Source organism: Trichoplusia ni, chromosome 1, assembly GCF_003590095.1.
Source record: "Trichoplusia ni isolate ovarian cell line Hi5 chromosome 1, tn1, whole genome shotgun sequence".
In the NCBI taxonomy this organism is placed as follows: Eukaryota; Metazoa; Arthropoda; class Insecta; order Lepidoptera; family Noctuidae; genus Trichoplusia; species Trichoplusia ni.
The window spans coordinates 15,457,707-15,482,318 of NC_039478.1; the positions used below are offsets into that span (position 1 = coordinate 15,457,707).

Below are 24,612 nucleotides of genomic sequence, written 5' to 3' on the forward strand. Positions count from 1 at the left end.
ACTAAACGCAAGTCATTGAATCTTATGATAAATCCGAATAAAGATTATCAGAGCTGTATTCTTCGAAATAATTCCACGAGGGTACAGTCAACGTCAGAATCGATGAATAAGATCTGATAAACTGTAAGTAATGTTAGGCGACGCATAAGATATGGCAAGAGTTCCAGAAATTGATAGGAAATCTTGCCGCGCTGTTTGGACGCTTCTTGCATATACATTTTTGGGTTCATGAATCCTACCGACACTTTTAAAAGAAACATTTTTCGCATCTGTGGAGGCGCGACATCGTGAGTATCGTGACACACAGCGTAGTACGGCATCTCCCTTCCACACCTGCATTAATATTACTTTAAGCTGTGGCAGACACTCAGGCTGAAGCAGAAGATTTTTTTTTCATATAACCTCTAAAACTCGACTTAATTCCTCATGACAATGCTGTTTTGGTGATGAACAACTTTTGTTTCTGACTGTCTTTTTTGTGAATCTGTTTTTGTTCATTTACTTAAGTTGATGACTGTACCGACTACAAAAAGTGTAGTTTTTTGTGAAAAAAATAAAACGAACATAGAATTCAGTGTTCAATGGGATTTTCCTTTGTAATCACTTTTTACTGTTATGTTTATTACAACTCATATATTGATGTTACATAATACTTGCAAAAAGCATGTTGTATTAATGTTATATTATTCCAAAGATGTTTATTTGAATACAGATAAAGGATGAACATACCTAAATTTATTTAATACATTGACTGATTTGTAACCTTGAGCGTAGAAATATTGAATTGAAGGAGAAAAAAGGGTGCCCTAATATTGGATACATATTGAATGCTGAAAAAAAGTTTCGTGTAAAATTCGTTTTTATTGGTCTTAAAATTGATGTAATCACATAATTATTGCCGTACAATAACTTTGAAGACGGATTTTAAATGGTTTACGAATGTTATATTGATACGTATTTATTGGGACAGCCCTTCTAGTTTTAGAGCCAACCGGGGACCTTAATCATGAGCTACCGCAGCAACAGGGTCGCGAGTCGAACTGTCGTTTCAAGTGTGATGTTTATGTGAATGTTCAACGTCAAAATAAAATTAATCTAGGTATCACGTGTTAACCGTGACATTGTAGCAACATTTTAATAATAAACTACGAAAATATCCGTTCGTCGTATCCATTTGCTAGTTTATATTGACTTGAACAAGCTGTGAAAATGTTATGAGCATCGACTTCGTGTTTGCTTCTTTTGTCTAGTTCTCAATATTGAGTTCAAGTTTGCATGTAGATCGCAGCGGTACTCTATCTTACGAGAGAAAGCGAAATAAATTCGTAATTTGTTCTTTGTGTAATTGTTACTTGTGACAGCTATGTATATCTCGACCGCATTGCCTTTAATTATTACATTCGTACTTGCGCTTTTTTTGTTTAGGCGGGGAAGTCCTCATGGACTCCCTCGGGGGAGGAAATGGGTAGTCTCAGACTCGGACTGACTGAACCTGAACCGAGGTGCGACGTCATCCGCGTTTTTGTGTCGGTGCAGGTACTATGGCAATGCGTTGCAATTCTTCATATACTAGCATCTTCATATATTTAAATTTCATTTGTTTAACAGCTGCACTTAAATATTCTATAATCGTTACACTATAGCCAAATTTGAAAAAAAAATGGGACAACAAAATTTCTTCATTTTGAAGATTAAAAATGATAGTGCGTAGTTGTGTACCAACTTTACATGAATGCCCTTGAGATGTAATGAGATTGACTATCTTGTTTGCGGCAATATTTGTTGTCATGGTTACCACATATTTGCGAATGTTTAAGTGTGTACTTTATCTTGTGAAAGCGTGAAAGCGTGGTCTAGAGAGTTCTTGCTTTAAGAGCGGTGTTCTTGCAAAGAGGGTGTCAACCAATAATAAGTATAAAACCGTTACCAGTCACCATATCATTAAATTATTACCTATCTAGCTGTTCTACCTAACGTGGTTTTGTCACAAAAATTAGTTCTAGGGAATAAGAAAGAAAAGGTCTATAAAGTAGACGTTTTCCTATTCTTAAACCTACCCAATAAGCACACAAAAATCCATGAGAGTCGGCCGAGCTGTATACGAGCTGTTGAATTTCGTACACCGTGACACAAGAACTTTACATACCTGATTGATAAATAAATGAAAAATCTAACTGAATTGAGTTTTTTTCTTTTTTTAAACAACTCCCGTTCGAAGGGATATTATCATCCGAAGTTAGTGTTGTTAGGTTAAACGCTTTTTAATTTAGATACTTATTTTTATTAATGCTAACAATCTCTACACTAAGAATTCTAAAGTTCAGTGTAAGCCAAGAAAGAGTTTGACGGTCTTAATACTCGCAAAATAATTATTCACTAATAATGAATAGGATGCATGAGATAGCTATTTTCCACTTTATTTGATTTCTTTATATCAATAGTGATTCAGTTAATTATCACCCAAGGTTTGTTTTTAAACGAAAATTCCCAAACATGCGTTAATCTTTTTATCAATTAGATTGTATTACACTAATTACTGATTAAACGCGGTATATTATAGATATATTCTAAGTTATTGTTTTTTTCGGTATAAAAATGTAAGTAACTAATTATTTCTAATTTCTTTAGTAATTTGCATCATAATTTTTAATCAGACATTGTATTCAAACGACAGAATTTTGCCCGTGAGAAAAAAATGGTTGCTAAGTTGTCGAGCGAACTAAGTTAAACCAATTTAATTATTATTTACCCGACAAACATCAACAGGGTAATAAATTACACCAACACATTAATAAGGCATCCAAGCATGCGTTTACAGTAACTACTGGTCTTTAGCGAAGCAACTAATTATTCAAAGTTACAAGGTATCAGTATCTAATTGATTACAAGGAAGCTTGACTAATTGAATAATTCAATTAAAACTTAAAAAAAATCTGTAAAACACAATATGCCATAATTATCAGTAATATCTAGTTATTGTGTAATTAAAAATCAATTGTTTCTCGTCTATTCCAATTTCGAAATTAATGTTTATAATATTTATAAAAAATCCTATAAAACCAGTAACGAGCGTCATTTGTTTATATCATTCGATTGTTTTATTTTTTGTGTCAAGTAATATACAGCAAGCGAATATGATTCATTATTATAATGCGAAGATAAAACATTATACAGTAAAATATATAAAAAAAAATATAACATTACCACAGATTTCTAATAGTTTTGATACTTTTACGAAGTATTAAAAGATGTGAAAATTGCATGTTAAGTACCGTACTTAACCTCAAACATCGCGTAACTAATAAAACAGAGAAAAAATATGTAAGTGAAAGTTAAGAGAACATTGGGTTATGGTTGTGTTGTAGTTAAACTAAGAGTTAACGCTTCGTCGCTGCGGTATGCGAGACCACAAACAACTGTGGTTTGGCGATGGCTTAAAATTTAGGTAAGGTCAAATTGGTACACCATGTTCGGTAGCTAGTAAACAACGAATTTCTAAAATCAACACTAAAGGGCCCCAATTCTGCTATTTACAATGGCCGATGACTGAATCGAAATTAGATTAAATTGGCACTATTCGTATTATTCTAAGCATTTTTCCAACGTAATAATTGGTAATTCCGTATGCAGCGTAACACTAAAAGCCAATACAATGAATTTCCAATTATTGAGTTGGCAAAATGCTTAAGAGAATAGGAATAATATCAACTTACCTAATTTCAATTTATTTATCGGCCCTTGTAAATAGCAGAATAGGGGGCCCAGGTGAGGAATATTATTGCATCTGTGAAAAAGAGAGAAACGCTCTACATTGCGTAGGGCGCTGCTATGCATCCTCAATTGTTTTACACTAAGACATGGAGGTAGGCTCACAGCTTCTGAATAAACGACTCGTCAAAGAGTAAGTCGGAATGTCGAGTTGCTTTGACTGGAACTCAGTAGGCAAATTTTGTAAGCATTAGCACAAATTGCTTAACACACTGCTTAAACAAAACATTGCTTAAACAACTACTTGTAAAAGTTGACAAAAACAAAATAATGTTTGCATTTAAAAAGATAAAGAATGATCAAATAAGGCAACTGCTTTTATTATTTAATGTTTTCTTCAACACATTTCATGTTTGAACTGACCAAACTGTCAAACGGGTCCAAAAGTACCATTCAAATCAAACAGTTTGAGTCAAACCAAAAAGTACGTATAATCAAACCATACAATCATTTAAATGTCAAGCTTTAAGTAAAGTATCAAGATAGTAAATCCACGTATGTCGTTGTACGGCTTGCCACTGGGCCGCTGCAAGTGAAAGTTGCAGTTCATTGGCAATGATCTCGCTTGCTTCAAGATCATTATCGTGAGAAAGTGCTTGTATTTTATGAAGCCTTCGCCTTACCCTTTACTGTTAAATAATTATGTTTTAAGTAATCTTTTATTAGTCTGTTAAGTAATTTGATGTAGTAATGGTTTGATGTCGGAGACCACCTAGCTATCTTTTGATAGGTTAATAGAAATACAGGGACTAAGGGTAATTTCTGGTTGTTTTTTTTTAAATAGTGATTCCATGATATCATATATGAGAAGTCTCAGAAAAATAGTCAAACCTTTATCCACTGATAACTGAATTTGATGATAGTTCTTGATTCCAGTTGAGAGAAAATGTCACGACTTTAATGAGAATCTGATGACATACATTTGGAGAAACCGAAATTACAGTATTTTTGCGATACTGTTACTGTCATAAACTTTGGACTGAAATTGGAATAGACTTTAAAAATATGCCAAGATTTTTCATCGGGAGGTATAATTAATTAATTACAGATATCTGTAGTGACCTAGAGTGTACTTCAAGGCAGGACGGGCATGAAATTATCCGTTGCAAACGAAGTCAAGATCATCTCCTAGGAAATTGAATGTCAATGAACATTAACGAAAACGGTAGTACCAAAAATTTTCCTTTAACATTCCCTTCACCTTTAATATAGTCATTAAAGACTTAATTAACCAACATTAAGCGTATTAAAGTAAATTATCGATAAATCTTTGAGCAGGAATTAGGAAGTAAAAGTAACAACATTCAACGGTCTTGACCTGTACAGAACCTACAATACAGCCAGAGTTAATTGTCACGTCGGGAAAGAGCTGCAAAATGTTTCTGTCTCTGTTTCACACAACTAGCTTGTGTGATGCGATCTCGCTCTAACAATCGTTTATCTTTTTTCCGAAGCGCCAACTTACATCGGCCGTCTGTGAGGGTAAGCGGGACGGCGCTCTACACCACTTGGAACGCTATCTCGCTCCCTCAATGACAAAGAGTACTACTTAACTACTGCAGCAGAGAGTTTGCCACTGCTTCTTATAGCAGCTATAAGAAGCAGTGGCAAACTGTCTGCGTTGAGAAACAAGATTTATTCATAGACAATTAACAATTATATGCGAAAATTTAAACTTGTTTGTTTTTTTTTGTCAATTACTCGTTAACGTTTATTCGTTATCAAACAAAAAGACTCTCTCAGTTGTGTTTGAATAATTAACAAACCTACATAGTATTTTTGAGGTCGCTTTGTAAATATTGCGATTTAACTTTCACTTATTTTATTGTTGGGATGTTAATTATTTGAAGAAATTGTTTGGTTTCGCCATTGATATCTCCTTCAGAGCCAAGGTGACACTGACTTAGTTATGAATAGATCGTTTAAACATAAAAAAGCCGTACAATATTTTTTCCGTTTATTTAAAATTTCAAATACAACTTAATGCCTAAAAACAAGGACTTAAGTAAAAGATTAATGTTAAAAGCCTTGTCCAGTATTATATCTAAACTTAAATATATTCAAAATCGGTTCAAAGCAGACTACAAAATTACTATCGCGATAGTTAAAGCAATATATGTCAGTATGACAAATCACAAATATAACACTCCACTGTTAATTAATCGACCTCAATTTTAGCTATACACTCACCTACCTACTTGTAAGATACATTCATTTGTTAGACAAACAAACAGATTAGAATAGTATGTATATTTACAATTTGAGGTTAAGATTGTTGACCTCTGATTATTGTGTTGCACCTTTAGTCAAAATTGAAATTTTTAATCCTTTTAATTTTTATCTGGTAAGTTGTAAAGATGTAATAGAATAAATAAGCTTAAAAGTGAGGTTAGAATTGAATCTCCACTCTTTCCGTTTTGATAGAAAAGTTCAAGGTTTTCATCTGTACAGTCTGAAATAAAATCAGTATAAATAAAACACACTGAAATTAATTAATTTGTTTGTTAACATGAACATTGTGAAATAAAATCATAATGGTATTAATTAATTAAAAATATATATTTATTAAGTCATTTGTTACACGCAGTTATCGCAATAACAATAACTTAATAAAAAAAAGATTTGGCAATAGAATTGTAACTCTGTGCTTTCGCTAATACGATTGCGCCCACGCAATTTTTAACACGATTATTAGATGTATCTAGTAGGTACTTGTATACAGGAATGTTTTGAAACAACTACAGGTTGTTTAAATGTAGATATAATCATTTATTACAAATGTACGAGATTAAAATCAACATCTGTCATGTAGTCCGTCATATATTATAATTGGCTTTAAATAAATAGTTATTGCAAAATAAAATAAAGGTTTTGCGCTGATAGAGGCTGGTTGCATGCGCTTATCATAGGACCTAATAGAGCGATTCGAATAAAATAATTTTTTTGGATCGTCCATAATAATAACAACCTATAGATATCCTAATGCAGAGCTCAGGTCTATTCTTTAGCAGGGAAAGTTTGTAGATGTGTGGTTTGGCGACTTCAGATCACAATATTATCTGGATTTTAAGTGTCCACGCCTCAGTGTCTTAGATTTATTAAGAAATAGAAGTCTGAAAACCCATTTCGCTCACCAAGAACCCCAAAGCGGGCAGTAGTCATAGGAAAAAAGTGTAGGCTTTATATTTATCTCGCTTATACCAGTAGGATCTGCAAAAACGCTAGTAAAATCGCCGGGCTCAGCTAGAGTAACACAGACGCAATGTAGGTCAAACGTGGTTAGAAGAAAGTACTCTACCGCAACCGTTTCGATGGCTTCCATGAATCAATGTGAATGAATGAGCTATTTAACTATTCATTCACCGTTCACTTCATTCGGAAGCAATGCCTTAAAGGAAAATTACACAATAGGCAAACATGTATTCGTAGTGTGATAACAATAATGTGTTCCCTTAAAAATATAATTAAAATAATTAACTAGGTTTATGTACGAATGTTTTTTCCCGTCCAATTCTTGATGAAATACAAGGAAATTGTTTGAACCAATAATAGCTCCAGACAAAAATAATCCTCGTTTTAGTCTAAATTAGACTGTCGTATCAAATCTTTATTATTTAACATTCGGACTTGGAAGGTTACGACTCCAAATCTAAAAATAACCTTATGGACTTTCGTTTAAGCTTGCATTTTAAACGACAAGGTCGCTATAACATTCGAACGTCCATATTTCTAAAAATATCCTGTTATTATATCTATTTACGATGATTTATGAGTATTTCAAGTAAAGGCTTGTTTAGACGAGGCGAGAAATATCGTGCAGTGGCATACATTGCGTAGGCGCAAGGCTGTGGTAACAAACGTGACATATTACAGCCGGCAATGTATAGTTACTCACACGACATTTCTTGCCTCGTCTAAAAGAGCCTTAACATTTTGTTATTGTTAATTTAAAAGCAGTTTAGTGTTAGTGTCACGCAGTCATAATATTATGTATTTTCCTCATGACCGCTATTGTAACGGATTTCATTATTTATGATATGAATAGGTCATGTTATCTGCATGTCACTGCTATTAATGTGAAGTTTATAATTGATATTCAATAAATATGCATAATGAGGTTAAATCCTTGTTGTCACAGCGTTACTGCTTCCTTTCTAAATAAACTTATTGCAGTTGTGGAAAAGGGATGACGTATGACAAGTTGTAGAGCGGCATCTTACTCAAACAGCTGTAACAGACTTACTTTGAGAGGCAGTAGCAGGGTCTAAATGAGAGACGGTCGCAAGATCCCTCGTCTAAACAGAAATACTATTACGTCATCTTTTACTGCACTACGACTATATGTTTTTTATATCGATCAATTAAAACCAAATATAAAAAATAGAGCAAAACCAGCCTTTCTTTCATGCTTTATTCGTTCTAATCGCATTAAAGTCCATTCCTGTTTTTATATGAAAGAATAACTTTCCATATACCTAGTCATCTTAATAGGTAATACATAGTTTATTCCAAAAAAAAAATAGTACAGTAAATAAAACTCTTGAACTTACCGATGTCCAAAAAAAATAAAGAGATACTTTGAATTTTATGTTTATTTATTAAATTAAAGATCCGTCTAATGCTTGTTGATTGACTAAGCTTAACCATGAGGTCCCAACAGAACGATAGTCAATTTTAGAGGGAGATGGACACTACAAGCTTATAACGCTTTCTCGGTTACACAGTTACATCAGTTTTCCTTTATAATTTTATAGTAATCACGAAATCTGTGAATGGTACTTAAGGTACTTGTGGTACTACTGAGTACATCGGCACGTTTTACGAAGTTGCTATAAAAATACCCGGGAGCGTGCCAAGTGGGTCGCCTCTTGCGTATCTGTGTTTACCAATGCTGTTCTTTGTTTACAAATCATTTATGATTATTGGAAAGGTGTTTTTAATAATATTAATAATTGAAGGTATCGTGTTGCCCAGTAACTGGGTTGAGGGGGCCAGATAAAGCACTTGTACTTAGCTGATTTGTTTAGACTGGAAGCCGACCCCAAAATCATTTGGAAAGGCTAGGATGATGGATTAATAATTGAAGTGATCGTTTAAGTGTTGCTTTTTTAGTAAAATTTAGGAAGTTTCTACTACTCGACTTTGTGATTTGTAATCTTATTATCTAATTTGAAAAATACAAGCTTATTTTAGTTGTAGGATATATCAAAATATGCTAAAACGTTGAACTTCTTTCTGAAGTATAAATTCAAGATGAATGTTTGGTATTTACATAAAAAGATTCCCGATGACTCATAGGTAATCAAGTAATCATTATTAATTTCTCTACGAAAACTACAGCTAAAAAAAGCCAGTTAGCAAAACTATAAGGAATGTATAAAATATACATAATTAATATTTAATAACTTAACACTTTGTAATTATTTGTTAATTCTAATGATTTAATTATTGTATGCCTTAATAGGCTGAGTTTAGTACTTCATCATTATTATTTAACACCTGTATCCAATAACTCAATCAACCATTAAAGATACTTTGACTTTGAGTTTTGACTTTGAACAGATATGTCACCCAACATATTAGGCTAAACGCTAAATGACACCTCCCGCTTTGAAGGGAGTGTCAGACTTTTAATGACTAAAACCCACCCGTTTTTTGTCATTCTTTACCGGGACTAACCCTTACGGAAAATCCCGCAGATACCAACCGTACCTTATAATTATGTAACGATTAATTAATGATATTAGTTTTTACTCTTTATAATACTAAAAAACTTGTTGTTTCTTGTCAAGTTTAGAATTTACACACTTTTTGTTTCTAGTTAGTCATCTAAAAACTGAAGGTTATATAACAGGATCTCTTACCATCATGTTTTACATTTTTAATCTAATCTTTATTTATGTCTATGTATGTATATCATAAGACTTTTTTTGCACAGCCATGTCAAATTATTATTTATTTATCTTTAAACAAAAAGGTAGCTTCAGTTATGCAATAATGATAGAAGTCCAATAATGATAACCAACGGAACCTTCGGAGTGGTTTCGATGGTAATCATTATCTCTTAAGCTCGTGTATGTTTTGCTTGTATAGGCCGAAAGAGTACAATTACAAAGATTTTACGCGGACCCATATCCTTTTCGACAAGTAACGTGATTTTGACTTGTCAATTTCATATTTGACCAATATGTTTGGCATTACCGGATACTTTGATGGGTAACTTTAGAATCGACAGGCCCTTGTCTTTACTTAATGATTATAAATGATAAAAGTCCTTATACGTAATATCTTACGCCTTTTTGAATCGGAGGAGTAATTTTTAAAGAACTAAATTGTCAAGCAAACCGCACATTAATAAGATGATTACATGAACATGGTAATTGCTTTGAACTTCTCACAATACGGATATTAATCATTAAAACTTAAATTACCTGTAGCTCACCTTTTATTTAAATTAGGTTTGTAATAATTGCTTATGAAGTTTTTAGTTCATATTTTAAAATAAATTCACGAGAAATGTATTTACTATATAGAATGTTTATAATACGCTTTGGGGGATAAATAAATTCAAACAATAATTAAAAAAAAATGGAGCTATTACATTTTTAAATGATTATTATCTCGCTCTCAAAGGCAATTGAGTAAAACTATACTAAAAAAAGTATATTTTTTCACATTATTTTGCTACTTTATCATAACTACTTAATTAAAACCGAATTTATCCATAAATATACATGGGCATAGAGTAAAACATACTAACAACTTCTATTTTTTTGTTACAGCTAAACCAAAATGGATTTGGAGTTTCGGAATCTAACCTACGTAGTGCAGAGCCTCGGCATACCAAAAGGTAAGATAATATAATCTTTTCTTTGTAGTTTATATAGTACATGGCAAATACACATGCTCATTATCAGTAAGTAATATTGAGTAATGTAATTTAGTTTTTTAATAATGATTATTGCTTAAATTATTTAAATATTAAGTAGATAAGTAATAATAAGTAGATTTAAATAATTTGAGCATAAATAATTTAAAATAATTTCAATCTTTTCATTGTAGAAAACGTTACACAAGCAACTTTAGCGATACTCCTAGTTTTACCGCTAAACCATGACCTATCCTTGTAATTATAAAATCTTTGCAACGTATGATAATGCAATTACACGAGTATTGTATCATCAGTCATCAGATGATTCAATAAACCAGTACTTACTACATTGTATTGAATCACGTAAACATTGCACTAAACAAAGACAAAGTGACATATCGTGACGATATTAACATGTAAGTAAATATTTTTATACATAATAGGTATGATACGTACTTGAATATTCATGATATCAGATCGATATAAGTATATCGTACGTATATTCCTGTCACTACCTTTTTAAGTAAGGATTGCGGTTGTGGAAAAGAGACAACGCCTTAAACGTCGTTGCGTGATTGTGTAAGTATAACACAATGTTTCTATTGATCTTGGCGCCCGATTTTTATTGTCAACTTTCTAAATATTGTTGAATACTGGCCATGTAGACGCGGCTGTTAAATAGTCTTCCTAATTTAAATTAAGAGCAGGGAGTAGGACAGCTTTTTTAATATCCGTTAGGTAATTTAATTTAATAATATTTAATGCCTACTTTTTTATTTACCTAGGTACCTAAATTGATCAATTTGCAGTGAATGGAACTTACGCGTAACGTCCTTTCATGGATAGATTTTCCCTAATTGTTTTTTCTTTTTTTTCTATCTAACGTTCTTAAAGGATTATACTTCTAATACTCGATCGTGATCCCTACTGTCACTTGTTTTTGTAGAGCAGTACTCCAAATTCGAAATGTATGTCATTATAATTTTCTTCAAACCGTAGAATACAAAACAATATCTAGTTGCAAAAAATATGAAAGTATCTTCTCTTGTCGCAAATCATTATGTTGTTATTGTACAGTCACTGTATGAATCTTTAAGAGGCCGGTGTAAGCAGCGCGCAACTGCAATTCGACGCGAGCCAAAAATCGGACGAAACATTGCTATCTCTATCGGACTTCTCGCGGCGCAGCGCGTAGCTGTGTGCGTGCGTGTAGTACGTTTGTAGCTAGTCATTCATAATGACTGATAACCACTGCATTGTACTAATTTTGTTCAGTAAATGATTTATTTTTTTTATTTAATTTTCGGAACCGTTGGTGAACACAAAAACCAGTAATGCTTTTTTTGGAAATTATTGTACGATGGCTGTATCAGAAGATTTAATGATATTAGGTATCTTAAATCTAAAAATCTAATAAAATAAAACGTGAACGAAAACTTTTCAATACAAACGTAATACCAAAAGACGGTATTTAATTTATCTAGGTTCCTATGAAACTTTTAGTTTAAAACTACTCACTGTTCACTATTACGAAATGCCAGCGAATTGCATTTCGTATATTTTAACACCGCTAACAGCATGTTTTCAACTTATTTTTTCTGTAATTTAATTCTTAATATTAATAATCTTAATATCATTTTAATAGGAACATAGATTATATAGTCTAGTTGCAGATTATCAAAAAATATTTGCGCTCTCGTATGTCTCACCAAAGAAAGATAGGTATACCAACATACCGTAACGCACGCATATCCACTTTATTCAAAACTAGCTGTCGCCCGCGACTTCGTCCGCGTGTTTAGAAGATATAAGTTATAATTTATACCCGCCCTATTTTTTTCCACATTTTCCATTGTATCTTCGCTCCTATTAGTCGCAGTGTGATGATAAAATAAATATTTTTCAATTTGGACCAGTAGTTCCTGAGATTAGCGCGTTCAAACAAACAAACAAACTCTTCAGCTTTATATATAGTACCTATAGAAGTATAGATAACATTTATGACCTTAAATATGATAAAAAATACATATATTTTGCTAATATAAAGCGCCTTCTCGTTTATAACCACAACAATATCATAACGGGCCGTGCAGCAGAAATCGTAATATTTTAATTTCGCTATAACTTCAGAACCAAACGTCCAATTCTAATTATTCAAAGACCAAATATTATCTACATTAACTGTACATAGTGATGAAATAATTAATTTTGATAAGGATTAATAGCATGAGTAAAATAAACGCGTTTAAATGTAGTCCAAAAAAAAACAAGATTTTTCAATAAAAAAAAATGGTTATTGTTCCTCACTCGACATAGATAGGTATAGTGTGTCGCGGACTTTTTTGTAGATATTTATAAGATCTACAATTACTTAGAACATTTTATGGTTCTATCTTTAATGGTTTAGGCAGGGTACGCAAAATAAGTGACTTTTTTGGTTGATTTTTTATACCTTGTGTCCGAAAAACCCTAATCTTACGTAACCCTATCTTTGTGCAAAATTAAATATAGCCTATATTACTCGTGGATAATGTAGCTTTCGAATGGTGAAATATTTTTTAAAATCGGTCCAGTAGTTTATGAGCTTATTCAATACAATGAAACAAACAAAGTTTTCCTCTTTATAATATTCGTGTAGATTAAAATTCGGTAAATTTAAAATGATCAAGAGTATGTTTTCGTTATGAAACTTATTTTTTGGTACCTAATAGGTAACAAATATTACGTAAGTAATCCACCCAAGTTTCATTTTTTTTTGCAATAAGAAAGAGTGCCTATTGTTTTACACTATCCCATTTTTCCATTAAATCTTTTTCCAAATATTTCACTCCCACCACATCCATGTATTGGCTAGAGGCCTCCGTCGACTCCGTCGTAACTCGCCTATACCTACGCGATAATCACCTACAGCGAGCGACAACTGTTACCAAGTTCCGTTTGAAATTTTAAACTAGGTATGCTAGAGGCGGTTTATTTAAATATTATATTAAACAGTACATACATTAAGGTTAGGTAATATTTCGTAAGTAAATAGTTAGTTAATAAAAAATATATTTATTACTAGCTTTTCGACCACGGCTTCGTCCGCGTCGATGTCGGTTATATCGCGTTTCCAAGAAAGAGAACTCTTCAAAAGTCCGGGATAAAAACTATCCTATGTTCTTTCTCAAGGTCAACTCTATCTCTGTACCAAATTTCATTAAAATCAGTTCGGTGGTTTAGACGTGAAAGCGTAACAGACAGACAGACAGAGTTACTTTCGCATTTATAATATTAGGTATAGTAGGGAATATTAGTAGGGATTATAACGGTTTTTTTTAATTCCTACCTTGTTAAAGTTTTACTTTGCTTGTAGGTACGTAATACGTAGTAGGTACTGTGCCAAATTTCATTAAAATCAGTTCTTCGTCTTCTTAAAGTGCTACAGATTTTTTTTCTTTCTTTTTTGATAAAAAGCTACTCCCGCACTAAGGAAAGGAATTTAATCCATGTGTTGCGGGGCTTTTACAAACGTACAATTCACATGCACAAAGACACCTAGCCTCAGAACAAGCATTCGTGAATCACACAAACGCTTATCCTACACGGGGATCGAACCCGCGACACGTCGCGCCCAGTGGTTTAGGCGGGATAACCTCAACCGCTCGGCTATCCGTGTAGTCAAATTGAATGAAAGTGTCAAAAAACCTTGATAAATATATTTCTTTGCTATAAGTCTTGAAACCATAATTTCAAATTCAAATGCTACAACAAATATATTATAACACTCAAATTTAAAGTAAAGGAGAAATCCAATTAACATTGACAGAGTAGGTATTAATCTAGGCGCGCTATACCAGACTAAAGCAGACAAAAAGTAAACAAAACCTATGTGCTCGCCCTCGTTCTACCCCGTCCAAATTATTAAATTTATTTAACTATTAATTTTAATTATCACTTATTACGTCGTCGTCAAAAATGAATACTTTATTTAACTATAAACAACAAAACAATCTTTTACATCGGTAAACTACCTAATAGTTATAATGTCGAACCCAACGCCAGCGCATGCCACGAGCAGTGCGTACACGCACACAAACATAGCGTGTTGGACGTTGGTGAGACATGCGACAGCGATAATATGGTTCCAGATTTGTGATAAATTTGGTTGTGTTCCGTAATACCAAAAATTATGAATGAAAACTTATTATATGTCCACTTTTTTTTTGATAAATTGCAACTAGACTATATAATCTGTGTTCCTATTAAAAGGATTTTAAGAATATTAATGTTTTAAGTACAGAAATATTAAGTTCAAAACATGCTGTTAGCGGTGTTAAAATATACGAAATGTAATTCGCTCGCATTTCGTAAATAGTAAATGTTTTAAACTAAAAGTTTAATAGGAACCTAGATAAATACCGTCTGTATCCGAATAACATAACTTTAAGTCGGTGATATGTTCGTAGCGACAATGATTTTGGTATTACGTTTGTATGGAAAAGTTTTCGTTCACCGCACCCTTAACGGTAAACGGTGCGATCTCACCAATGAGGTTGTATTATGGTTGTAACAATATCAAGTAGTACTTGATTTGAAAAGAGGTTTCAATGGGAATTAATCCTTATTTTTATTTTTCACTTAGCACTAGAGACGATCTTTAAATGGGATTGAAGTCCAAGGCGAGATAAGGTCACGAAATGCGACTTTTGCGTTTGTGTCGAACCCCAGATAACTCAGCACAAGGGCAGGTCATAATTAAACAAAATATTGGTCAAAAACAGAAATGTCAAAGGAAAATAATAATTTCTTATTATTGTGGCCTATATTCTTACTCCATTCCACGGCTTCCTAGGCAAACCTGACCTATATTTTCCAAACTTTTTTGTTAATTAAGCACGACAATTTACAAAGTACAAAAACATACAAGAAAAATGTGACAGCCCAGCTGTTACGAATCCGGTGTGACTCGCCGCGCTGCGCCCGCGCCGCCGCGCCGGTCTGATTTACTGACCCTATTGATAACGCGAGTCCGTGAACTTAGTTCACAATGCATTATTGTTTATTTGAATATTTTATTGTCGTGAAGGTAAATTATTTACCTATCTATTCGTTTATTTCTTTGAGATAGAAAGAACCTCGAAAGTAAGATAACGATCCTGAAAAACTACCTGTCTTACAAATTTGTTGCTGAAATAATAAATTTAATTTAAGTTTGACGTAAAGTTATAAGCACTTCATATTAAACGGTCAGCATAATATACATAAATACTTACCATGCGGACAAACATTTGATGTTTTTTTTTATTGTAAACACACAACGACAATTTCAACACGATATTTTTTAATGAACCTGCTAAATAACATTTTGAAATTGGAACTTGCAAAGAAAACTTAAAAAGAAAAACAGTGGAATAGAACCTCATTGTTCTCAAAGTCTGTCAAAAAGAACAATGTTCTAGATTATGAATTATACTGCATAAAGTTACACGTGTAAAATAGTTAACATTGTGTCACACATTTAACAAGTAGGTATGTATTAAAAGTACAATTAACATTACGAAATTACAAAGTTTAATGATCAGATTATTGTGTAATTATTTACTTTGTTCATGTACAATTAATTGTGATATAATTTATTTTACGATTTCTCATGATGCGTAAATTACATTAAATGATACTGCCACGAGTTTAAGAAAATACCTAAAGGTATTAAAGATAATCTTTGTCAGAAAGGCAAGGCCATTTTGTAATTAAGGGCTATTGCCATGCCGAATTAATTTATTCAACCATTAAAATCTAAATTCCTTTTCTGTTTCTAAGGTGATTTTCTGAATATCCTACGACGTTACGTAGTTTTTAATGCTTTAGATAGGTAAAGACATTCTTCTATTTACATAATTAAACTAAAAATATCTTTTATAATATAAAAAACGACGCTGCTTAGTAGATACATTGTATCTGATGTATTACGTGATAACGGCTTTGTTATTTGATTTCTTTAGGGCTAATAGGTTCAATCCAAAGGTATAGTGAAACGGTCAATCACATGGCTGATTATATTTATTTAACATCACTTTACTCACGCCTGTTTATCGATATTGTCCGTCTAGTTTCGGAGCCAACTGGAGTCCTTAATCATGATACACGACGGTGACTGGTATCGCCTCATGCACAATTACGAATCAATAATAGTGTTTCTTCTGATGCGGATTGGAGATTTACAGAATGATTCGCGGACTACCTGTGCCTTCCTCGGGGGAGAGAACGCGTAGCGTCAGACTCTTAGGTACTGACTAAACCTGAAAAGCCGAGCTACGTCATCCGCGCTTTTATGTCGGTGTATAGCAATGCGTTGCAATCCTTGATAAATCGTGTTAGCACCCTTTGCACCAGTGAAAACCAACCCTTTAAGCCTCTTATTTTCGTTCCAGAAAGTCAGCTGTTTATTACCTTCAAACATACTTAACTTTTACCTTTAATCAGGGACCGGCCGGATACTCATTGAAAGGGTTTTTGAAGGGGTTTTTTTAAGCGCTTCAAGAAAAAACCCTATGACATATGTTACACCTTCGAACGGATTATTGCAACCCTGTTCCGAACAGGTTACCCTTTCACTACCCTGTAACACTGTAACAGGGTAACCCACTCCAACCTAAGACAATGCAATATGCACTCTTTATCATAGACATTAGTTTGAAAATAGTATAACCACGAGCGCACGTGACATCTTACCGCCCAGCGGCGCCATTGTTGCATTTACCGAGCGACTTGTAAACATAGAATAAAAATCATTGTGGATATGATCTTTCAGTTTAATTTTGCTTGTCGCACTTTTCAAACGTTGTGATATATATTTTTCGTGTCTATACTTGTAGACCAGGGTCGATAATTTTTAAAACCAAAAAAAAATAGTTGGATGAAACCCATTAGAAAAGGAGGGGAATATTATAAAAATGAAAGGAAAAATAATTTACGGGTGATCTGAGGTCGGGAAGGGGGTGGGAGTGACGTTTGAAGAGTAAAAAACGGTTTTTATCGATTTCCGGCAAAATTAAAATTCGTATCGAAAAAAGTCAAATGGCAAAGTTCTAAAAGAAAAAGATCTAAAACTTTTGTGTTTACATTTTTTTCACATAACCTCAAAATTTATGTGAAAAATCTAAAAAACCAAGATTGTGGTTTTTTATTTTTATCTTTTACAAAAATTTATTTTTGTAACGAAATTTGGTGAAAACTTACTTTTTTGTGTCCCAAATACGCTATAATTTATTTGATGAAAAATATTTATTTTTTCACCTTATTTTGAATTAATATAAAAAACACTAATTTTCAATCGAAAATTCACCCGTCAAATCTTCTCAGAAAATGCAAAAAATGAAAAAAAACTTGTATTCGATTTTTTTTTAAATTATTATAAATAATTTCATCTAAAAAATTTGATCTCATTTTGTGTTCAATAGACCAATAATCGAGGAAGGTTTTAGGCTAGGTATATAAAATTACGCTGCAACTAATAGGAGCGAAGATTTAATGGAAAATGTGGCAAATACGAGGAAAAAATATTAATCTTCGAGGGCTTTCGTTCAAAAATTCCTAACTTATATCTTCTAACCACGCGGACGAAGTCGCGGGCAACAGCTAGTTACCTATATGACGTTTCGCGCGTAGGTAGTTTGTCCGAGAGGCGCGAGTCGCGGCGCGACGCGTCGGCGATAGAAGAAAATCAGCTGTAGTCTTAGTAAAGCAATGAGGGGCCGCTAGGGTGCAAGTATGCAGCTCAAGTTTAGTGGGTAATTCAGGGTAACACGAATAAAAGCCTTTCGTGAAGGTAACCACTTCAAAGGGTTAAGTTATTGAAGGGGTTAACCCCTTCACGTGGTTACCATAATGAAGGTGTTAACCATTTCGCTGGGTTTCGAGGATGTAACTCGAACAAAAGGTAACACTGCGATATGAGTTACCCCGTGTACGGGTTACCCTGTCAAACGGCTTAACTCTAAAGTGGGGTTGTCCGGTCCCTGCCTTTAATATACCTCACCTTCAATCAATCTTATCAAAGCTATGTATTAAGAGATACAAGGTTGTTTACAATTATGATTAAATGTGATAATTCTATTACTATATCAAATAATATCAATATTATATTAATCGCTGCTGTATCTGAAAGAGGTCAACATCAAATCGGTTTAGCAGATAAATATTAATCTACTTTAAATTATTAATGAATTAGGTACATTTAAAAGAGTTTTGCGTTAACAGGAGCGTAAGTTGAAGACAGAAGGTAGACACATCAGTCTGTCATTATCAGAAGATTTGTGTGTTAGAACGAACTACTGGAATGAAGACTCGAAGAAAGTCATATGTATATGGATTGTTCATGGATGCAAAAATCTGTGACATCCTAGAGCTACGTTAAGTTTTCCTGTTGCAATTATGGAAGAGGCTCTGCGTCGTGTAGGTTGCCGTCTTGCTTCATAACCGTCATAAGCTTTCTTTAGGAGATGCTTTCTCTAGCTCTCTTACAAAATCTCTCAGTCTTTTCGAGATATATGTAATGATATTAAAGCTGCGCAAAATGATGTGATGAAGCTCAAATTTTGATAAATGATATTTTATTTCGATAAGGCAGAGACTTTGACTTACCATCTCCATACGTACGTTTTCTATCATACCTAACGGCTGTCACAATGTCACTATCCAAAGGGGTTGGAAAAACTAACTTAACACTCATGAAATAAAACCTCCATAGAGCATGGCCTGAAAAAAAAAATCTTTAAACACACGTGTTTGCCCATACGACCTTTGATCTGTTTTCAACGAACTAATCATTACCTATTCGATTACTAAAGTATAGCGGTATCTGGATTGTTAGTGTTACGGGACAATGGGTCAAGTACACATCTTCGAATGTAGGACGACAATTACATCACCCCGTTTGATTTAGTTTCCATTGAAGTCACGTGATAAGCTCGTTCTCGGTATTGTGGTGGCAAAGGGATGGACTTGCAATGTATGCAGGTCCAATCAAGCGATAAAGTCTATGAAGACTGGCATATGTGCGAAGGCTTTTGATAATTATGAAATGTATATTTTTGTATTTGGACAATTAAAATTGATAAAACACTAGACACTTTTTTTATTAATTATGCTATTTGGTAAGCGGAAACCGTGACGTAGTGGCTCGTATTTGCAATAAAAAACAAATAATACAATGGATTTTTTTGACCTCAGACAGGATTCGAACTGGTGACTGTTGGCTATTAAATATGATTGTACAGTTGGCAACAAAATATAATTCACAATGTATTAGTTAGTTAGAATCCCACGTACCTACCATAATTTTCAATAGCAATTAATTTCATCGATAAAAACAATTGAATAGCGTCAACCTAATCAAAATAAAACGGTAAAAAATAATCATTTTAATTGGTTGTACGCTTCCACGTTTTCATTTAAACTTTTAGATAAAAACCTATACAATAAACATTTAGCTGTGTTTATCCTTATTACAAAGTCTAGACTAGTGTTTTTTTTTCTGTTGTAGAGCACCGTGCGAAACATTCAGTTAATAACTTTAACAGGTGTTTAATATTAGATCCGAATAACATTTTGAATAGTTAACCTTGTCTTCAGAAATTGGATAACAACAGACAGATTTTTTTTATAAAAAAATCTAATTAATTTTCTTTATAGAAAACATCGTGATTAAATTGTCATGCCTGAGTCAAAGTAAAGCCACGAAGAAAACCTATTTAAACTTCGATACTAGGATGTACGTACGTACTTCAACCATATGATACGGGCAAATATAAAAAAAAATAAGGGCGAACATTTTCAGGCCGGTATTTTAATAGTAGCTGATACTTGATAATATCTATACTAATCTATATACTTAATATATAAAGCTGAAGAGTTTGTTTGTTTATTTGTTTGAACGCGCTAATCTCTGGAACTTCTGGTTCGAATTGAAAAAATCTTTTTGTGTTGGATAGACCATTTATCAAGGAAAGCTATAGGCTATATAACATCACGCTGCGACTATTAGGAGCGAAGATACAATGGAAAATGTGAAAAAAACGGGAAAAATTCTAACCACGTGGACGAAGTCGCGGGCAACAGCTAGTTTACAATAAACTTTTAAAACGGTGGTTAGATTCGAATTTTATCGGTATTAGAATTTTAATATAAAATAAGGTAGTTTTTGAATAACTATGCATTGATTCCAGTTAAAATCCAGTAAAGTTTATGTAATACTATGCCAGTAATGATTCGAATCAATTAACATACAATATATGCAAATACTGTTAAATACTAGGTAGTGCAGAATGCTCATCACCCCTGATTCACTCAAACCGTCTGGATCAGTCTTTATTAGCATATTAATTGCCTATTTATCATTGCGTGATGGATTTATCTTTTCGCATTTACAAGGAACTGGTTTTTGCCCGCGGCATTGCTATTAAAATCTTCCTTAGTTTTTCTTTAAGGGCTGATTAATTCTCCACCATTGCCTTGTCGAGTAAAGAGTAGATGCCACACAATATGCATAGAGCAGCGTCTATTTTAAACACGTCTGTTTTACACTTATTGCGTCAAGAGACGCAAGGGAAAGAGAAGTTGATTGATAGAGACATAACTTTGACGTAAAAAGTGTCAGTGGTTGGAACTTTGGTAGAACAAAAATAATAAACAAACAATTGTATTAAATAAAACAACAGATACGCATTGAAGTTATCGATATGTGAACTTTCAGACGAATGACCGAATCTTTCCATTAGACCTGACCTCAGAAAGTGAATAATGCCAGGTTTCTGGAGATGATTATTTTATTTTGGCAATAAATGCGAACTCATCGGAAAGAGGGGCAAAATTTCTAAGGGTAAAATCGCTGTACCTAGTATTTTAAAGGTGATATGACTGGAAATAAGATATAATTATAAACGACTCGCTGTAGCCCACGGGCCCGCCCGCTTTAAAACTAAAATGATCCCACGGGAACATAAAATCGGGATAAAACTTTCCTATGTTAATCCAGGTTATTAACTATCTGTGTTCCAAGTTTAGATCCCTACATACAAAACTTTCGCATCAAAAATTAGTGATAAGCATTGAGTGGCGTGTTATACATAAAGGAAATTTTCCAAATTCCAGTTTTGTGTTAAAGAGAGTTTTATTGACTTAGATGTTTTTTTTTACAATCTCCATTAAGTCGCTCATTATGTCCTTCAAGGTCGGACGGGATTTTTATTATTATAAAGTACCTACCTATGCATAGATAGCCCTTTATTATGTCCGGTTACTATGTGGGAATGTATTAGAGTAAAGATGTTCATACAAAGTTGAACTTAGAAGATTAGTGTGAAATCTCGGACGATGCCGTGAAAATATTATACTTACCATATTATTATGTTATATTTTGTATTTGTGTTATAATTGCTATCTGTTTGTCTGTGTGTCTTCTATAAATTGATTAACTAGATTACATTAACAATAATAGCGAATGTATTTAAATCATTTTATACGATAATCATTTAAATATCATTTTTATACGTGAAACGGTAAGTATATATGTTCCCAAACACCAACTTTTGATTAAAACCTACAGATTAAATACATACTACTTCAATACTTGATACTAGTCAGCAAATAACTTTGTATTCATTCAAGAGATCACAAGATCTAGACTGATAGCTTTCAAGGGAACTTTGATTGATGGTTAAATAGAAAATGTCGGTTTCAATGTCAGGTATCATATTTCTACATCATAATGATATAAAATGACTTTATAATTGAGCTGCATTATTGGCGTGTCAGTATTTAACAGATATTTTTTTTTACTTAAATGTAAAACATTTAAATAAAAAAAATATTTCAAAAGGAAATTTTGTGTTGTTTTTTTTAAAGCGACTTGACGAAAAGACGGCCACATCAGGGCTGAATTAAGGTTAAAATATTGTACCTTTTTTTTATCTAACCTACTTTGTCCCACTTCTGGGAAAATTCCTCCCGCAAATTCTACCACGATTCTCTATTCTGGGCCACATGGAACCAGCGCGCCAGCGTTTGTTGCGGCAATATAAGAAATACACTAAACTTAATTCTATTAGTCATCTTTTAAATACTATAAGGTTGCGTTTATACCAGGTTTCCAATTATCACTTATAGTCAGTGTTGGTCCCTGACTATAAGGAACGCTTTCGCAAACTAACGCGAAACCTAACCTATTATAACATTGACTCCGTCACCCGCCGTAGTTTCAGTTCTAACTAAGCCTTCTGATAACTAAACATATCACAAATAAGGTATCACTACTAAGTCTATATAGGTATTTGAGTTTACAGCCCAAGAAACGAATGAATTCTCATTAGTTCTATCAGTTCTATGAATCTACATCAGTAGGTACTCGATACAATTAATAAGATGTCGTGTTGTTTGCTTACCTGTCATTGATAAATATCGCCTTAGTCCAGTGATTTATGTAATGGTTGCAATTTATATTTATTATACAAAGATTTCTCTATATACCCTGACAACATTTAATAAGTGTGTGTTCTGTTAAGCTTTTGACATTGGGATATCCTTAACCCTGTTTATTGCAACTTTGTTTTAGATCATTTACGGCTTTAATATAATAAATATTAAATTTTAATAGCTAAATTTTAATAAGAATTTGCCTATTAAAACTACAAATGTTTTTAGCGAAGTGAGTTTGACATGTCAGTTGAAAAATTGAAGAAATTGAGTTACTTATGGTACATTGGCAACGATACCCATAATAAGCGTCTTGGTTCACACAAATGTGACTGTCCTACGCGCGGATCGAACCCGCGACAAGTCACGCACAGTGGCTTTCTCGTGGTGAGCTCCACTCGGCTATCCGTGCAGACAAAGTACTCGAGACGGTGCTTAAAGACTTAAATAAATATTAATTATTCTCAGTCAGTCAGTGTCAATGACACAAAGTAGTTATTTTTTTCTAAACCGATAATAATTTAACCAATTTTCGATATTAATTCAATTTGCATATGAGATAATCGTTAGCTTTGAAGCGGTTTGCGCTGGATTTGTAGGAAATGCCAAACCGGTTACAAATATGTTTAGTTAATTAACATATTTCATGATCAATTTTAGGCAAAAAGGCATTATTGTAGAATGAGATCTCATGTAGACTAGGTATAGGTTTATTTAGCCTATAGATAGATTGGGTTGAGCAGTAAGCGTGTGATACACTTTTTGTACCGATAGTAATCTTTATGGCTTCATGGCGTACTTTTCACCTCATGTTTAAATCCTTTCTTTAACAGGGTTCCAGAAATCCGCATGGACACTCACTTCCTCGGGGGAGAAATTTGGCAAATTAGGCAAATATAAATTAAAATCAAAATCTGAAGTTAGCTGTAGAAACTTTCGATTGATAAAGGCTTTAGCCTGTCAAGGTCTTCTTTTATAAAACAACGCATCTTTTGGACAATTAAGTTGAACAATAACCAATTTTTACGTGTGGAAAAATCATTTCAAGTAAAAAGATAATAAAAAAGATCCTGTATCGTATCCTTAGCTAGTGATAAGTGTTTCATAGCGATACAGCCTTAGGGACAACGTGACTTATAGAGGAAAATATACCAAGATTAATGGACCATTTAGCAGAAGATTCTATGATATAGCCTTAACAACAGTTGGTAAAGATTAAGATACAGCGTTAAATAATTCATAGCTCAATTAGAGGTAACGTTGATTGATTTGAATATTATGTAAATTTTTAATGAATATATTATCGATTTGTACACATTGACATTTGATATGATAATAAAAAAGACGTTAACTTTTTTGACAAACTTTTGAATTTATTAGCTAAATTATTAATAGTTTCTATCCTTATCTGATGCATTCAGTCCCGTATACCTTCTTATCTTAATGAAGTTTTCATAGAACGCTGAATACAAAGTTTTGTGCTGAATCGATTTTCATAAAATTTAGCATAGAGTTAACTG

At 33.1% G+C, this 24,612-nt stretch overlaps 1 protein-coding gene across 1 annotated transcript in view; it reads left to right on the forward strand.

Annotated features, from left to right (window-relative positions):
• The window catches only part of LOC113497127 (ATP-binding cassette sub-family G member 1-like), a 76,223-nt gene that overhangs the window by 13,929 nt on the left and 37,682 nt on the right, over positions 1-24,612 (forward strand). Inside the window, exon 2 of the mRNA XM_026876520.1 lies at positions 10,551-10,618. Within this exon, the coding sequence (XP_026732321.1) occupies positions 10,561-10,618 (58 nt within the window). The 5' untranslated portion in view covers positions 10,551-10,560. The remainder of the gene's footprint in view (positions 1-10,550; positions 10,619-24,612) is intronic.